At 42.0% G+C, this 2380-nt stretch overlaps 1 protein-coding gene across 1 annotated transcript in view; it reads left to right on the top strand.

Annotated features, from left to right (window-relative positions):
• The first annotated feature begins 1445 nt into the window (after positions 1-1445).
• The window catches only part of LOC107569876 (matrix Gla protein-like), a 5889-nt gene continuing 4954 nt past the window's right edge, over positions 1446-2380 (top strand). Inside the window, exons 1-3 of the mRNA XM_016256036.1 lie at positions 1446-1522; positions 1692-1721; positions 1951-2029. Coding sequence (XP_016111522.1) covers positions 1462-1522; positions 1692-1721; positions 1951-2029 — 170 coding nt within the window. The 5' untranslated portion in view covers positions 1446-1461. The remainder of the gene's footprint in view (positions 1523-1691; positions 1722-1950; positions 2030-2380) is intronic.

The raw sequence follows: 2380 nt of genomic DNA, 5'->3' as shown, positions 1-2380 counted from the left end.
CACGTACCAATAAGTAGAGCAGAGGTCAAAACCATCATAAAGCAACATTCACTTAAAATAGGGCAGGAATATTGGAACACAGCGGATACAGGACGTCATGTATACAGTACACAACATCAAGTAGTCACAAGCATGAGGACGAGCAGAGGCCCACAGGAGGAGATGCTAGTCTCACGTCTTAGAATGGGGCACACTGCTTTAAAGACAACATTGCACAGAATAGGAAAACATCCCACTGGATTATGCACTTATTGAAATGTACAAGAGACAGTGAAGCATATACTGTTAGACTGCAAAACATATGAAGAAGATAGGGCAGAATTAAAGGCACAAATGGATGAACAAAGCATGACACTTGAGCATTTATTAGGGAAAACATCTGGGAGAACACGTAATTTATTAATGGTATTTTTGAAAAACACTGGGTTAAGTGAAAGAATTTAATAGGGTATTTTTTATTTATTTAAATTTTTTTCCACTCCTCTGATGTCAGTCTAATGCGCACACTCCAGTCTAGTAGGTGGCGGTAATGCACCTTTGAGATGAGTTGCCAACCGCCATTAAACCTGAAAGAAGAAGAAGAAGAAGAAGAAGATCATGTAAGTCATTTGTTGGTTGTTAAGTAGTCAGTTCCAGTCGAGCTGTTGAGGTGAATAGAAGTTTTGTGTCTGGTGTTTTCTCATGGGTCTTCCGTCTCTCCAGTAAACACGATACATGGATGGACTCGATAAACTGCCCCCCTGTGATCTTTTCCAGGAGAAACCAACACAAGACCAGAAGGCTTTACACAACCAATCTCAATATTATTTATTTATTTATTAGCATCTATATTATTTATTATTAATTATTTGTTACCAATAAATGAGCCTGCAACATATTAAACTGAAACCACTCTTTTATTTGAAAATCGAAAACAGAAGTTATTTTACAAAAAGCAGCAAACTGCAGCACAGCGGGAGATCTCCAGTCAAGTGTGAGCAGAACAGGACAGGAGAGATGGAGACAAGAGCTTTAAGCTGTAGCATAGCTACATATTTATAGCCTACATATTCAAACCAAATGTATTAGTATAGGCCTACTTTTTTATTACAGCCCATGATAATTAATACATTACAAAAGCATTGTAAAAATTAAACATTTACCTTATAAAAGAAAGTAATCCCACATTACACAATCTGACATTACAGCGTCACATGGGGAAGTCGTGGCCTAATGGTTAGAGAGTCGGACTCGTAACCCAAAGGTTGCAGGCTCGAGTCTCGTACCGGCAGGGATTGTAGGTGGGGGGAGTGAATGTACAGCGCTCTCTTCCTTCAATACCACGACTGAGGTGCCCTTGAGCAAGACACTGAGCCCCCAACTGCTCCCTGGGCGCCGCAGCATAAATGGCTGCCCGCATCAGTCAGTCAGTCTCAGTGTGTTTCATGTTGTTTTGTGATTTCAGACGGATCTGCTGCAGTCATGTGTGTCGCTCTTCACTGTGTGTTTCTCTGTGTTTCTCTGGCACTCGGTGCTTGTTATGGTCTGTATGATGCTCTCAACAAACTCAAACACACACACACACACTCACTCACTCACACACACACACACACACTCACTCACTCACTCACTCTCACAGACAACACACACACACACACACACACACACACACACACACACACACTCTAACAGACGTCTCTCTCGCCCTGTAGATTCTCAGGAGAGCCACGAGTCATTTGAGGGTAAATGTTCACGATTCACTTCCATCTGTTTGCTTTGGCTTCGTGCAGTACGTCTGTGTTTATATGAAGCTGAAGAACTGCTGCTGGACTTCTGTCTAAAATCAGCTCAAGACCAATGCTGTGATGAGATGTTGTTGAAGATCTGTGAAACGCTGCATTTCATTTGACGTGGATGTTTGTTTATCCCATACTACTGTGTCTTATATAAAAAGCATCTGTTTTGTTTCAGTATTTGTGAATCCATATCAGGCGAATGCTTTCATGAGGAGTCCACGAGATCCCATCTACAACCAGTACATCTACAGGAGGTACAACACACACTCTCACACACACACACACACACACACACACACACTCACACTCACACACACACACACACTCACTACTGACACAATCACACACACACACATCTAAATGAGGCAAATTAGAAAGGGTTTGAGACTTTATTTTGGACCTGATTTATTATTAGTAATGAAAAGCAGCTGATGTTCACAGAATACAGCAGTTTGTCTGTGAGGACTCGAACACACAGTTCTGGAGGTGTGGAGGAGAATGTGTGATGTTCTTTAAGATGTGAGATGAACGGCGTGTCGTCGGGTGTTTGTGTTTGTGTGTGTGTTTCAGGCTGAAGTCTCCAGCTGAGCAGCGGGCCGAGATCT

This window comes from Sinocyclocheilus grahami, unplaced genomic scaffold (genome assembly GCF_001515645.1).
Source record: "Sinocyclocheilus grahami isolate Dianchi unplaced genomic scaffold, SAMN03320097.WGS_v1.1 scaffold1390.1, whole genome shotgun sequence".
In the NCBI taxonomy this organism is placed as follows: domain Eukaryota; kingdom Metazoa; phylum Chordata; class Actinopteri; order Cypriniformes; family Cyprinidae; genus Sinocyclocheilus; species Sinocyclocheilus grahami.
Note: the sequence above shows the minus strand (reverse complement) of the source record. Positions and strands in the feature narration are given on the sequence as shown.